At 27.3% G+C, this 1352-nt stretch overlaps 1 protein-coding gene across 2 annotated transcripts in view; it reads left to right on the top strand.

Moving 5' to 3' along the window:
- LOC106470339 (remodeling and spacing factor 1-like) overlaps positions 1 to 1352 on the top strand; it is a 77851-nt gene that overhangs the window by 72651 nt on the left and 3848 nt on the right. Inside the window, exon 11 of one of the 2 annotated variants that reach the window (XR_002613178.1) lies at positions 325 to 376. Coding sequence is in view for 1 of the 2 variants with exons in the window: in XM_022399667.1 (XP_022255375.1) it covers positions 325 to 371 (47 nt within the window). In the remaining variant the exon portion in view is untranslated. Of the gene's footprint in view, positions 1 to 324; positions 378 to 1352 lie in introns of those variants that run through there. The other variant, XM_022399667.1, reaches the window with a different exon arrangement.

Below are 1352 nucleotides of genomic sequence, written 5' to 3' on the forward strand. Positions count from 1 at the left end.
GAATCACTTGAAAAAAACACGGGGGTGCTTAACTTTTTTCCAGGTGTATATAATTGTTTGTAGTCTTGTAACTACAGTTATTAACTAGTACAGAGAACATTACCAGTTGTTAATATTTTCATGTGTTACATGTTATTTATATGTTTTTAGCAAACATACAAAATATGAATTGGGAAATTTTGTAGTTGGGAAAGCAAGTAATATTACAAAAAAAATCTTAATGATTTTCAGCAATTAAAGTTTTAAATTTATGGGTGTACCTTATAACGTTTTATTCTACTAGTTTTTTATTTTCAGAGAATTTTCTGTTTGTATTTCTGACAGAAAACAACGACTTGCATATGTTGGAATCAGTTTGGATAATGTATTGAAACCAGTGAGTATTAATTAGGTTTTTACTCTCGTTCCAACCATGATTTGATAAATTCTCAGCAAGTTAGCTTTTCTTGCATTGGTAGTTAACTATATTTGTAATTAAGAAAATTTGTTATTTTCAATAACTGATTCATTCTCACACTCCAGGGAATACAAATGTATGTGCTAGAAGATAGTGTTTTTGTACTTCTAAATAAAACATAAAACTTCTTTTTTTTTAGAGAATCATTGTGGGAAGTATTAAAAGAATATCTGACATGTAGAAAATAAAATCTTAAAGAGAGCTGTTTCTGATTATTAAGTAATCTAAGAATTTTACCAAAAGAAAAAATATTCTAAATGTATTTAAAAATGTAGCATTACAAAACATGCTAACCCTTTTGCAATGAGCCCGGTATGAAATACACAAGTTCGTATACACATTTGCACACGTTAAGTATATACACTATAACTTTTAATACTGTATGTGTATCTTCACAAGATTTGGTAGACTTTTACTAATGATTCCAAGTCTTTTGTACACAGAAATTCAGGTTTTTTAATGAAGTATTTACCCTAACTATACGGGGTCTGTCAATTTGACAGACCTTGTAAACACCATAAAAAATTAGGAAATAAATATAAATTATGCTTTTTTCATTCTAGAATTATAACATGAAAACACAAACGTTTAGTTTAAATAGCTTAAATCTCATAACATTATTCGTTTATATATATGTATATATATATATATATATTGTTTTTATTATTATTATTATATTGACCTTTCAGTCATGCCTGGCTAACAATACAGAAGTTACAATGACGTGGTGCATGTGCACTCATGTTACTGTATCCAGTAATATAAAACTGATGTTTAGTCTTTACAAAGTGATCTGTCTTGGCTATGTATTAGTGAACTTGTATTTTGTAAAATACAGTCACCTTTCAATTATTATGCATTATATGTATATAGATTATTACTATTTACAATCAAT

Source organism: Limulus polyphemus, unplaced genomic scaffold (assembly GCF_000517525.1).
Source record: "Limulus polyphemus unplaced genomic scaffold, Limulus_polyphemus-2.1.2 Scaffold103, whole genome shotgun sequence".
Taxonomy (NCBI): domain Eukaryota; kingdom Metazoa; phylum Arthropoda; class Merostomata; order Xiphosura; family Limulidae; genus Limulus; species Limulus polyphemus.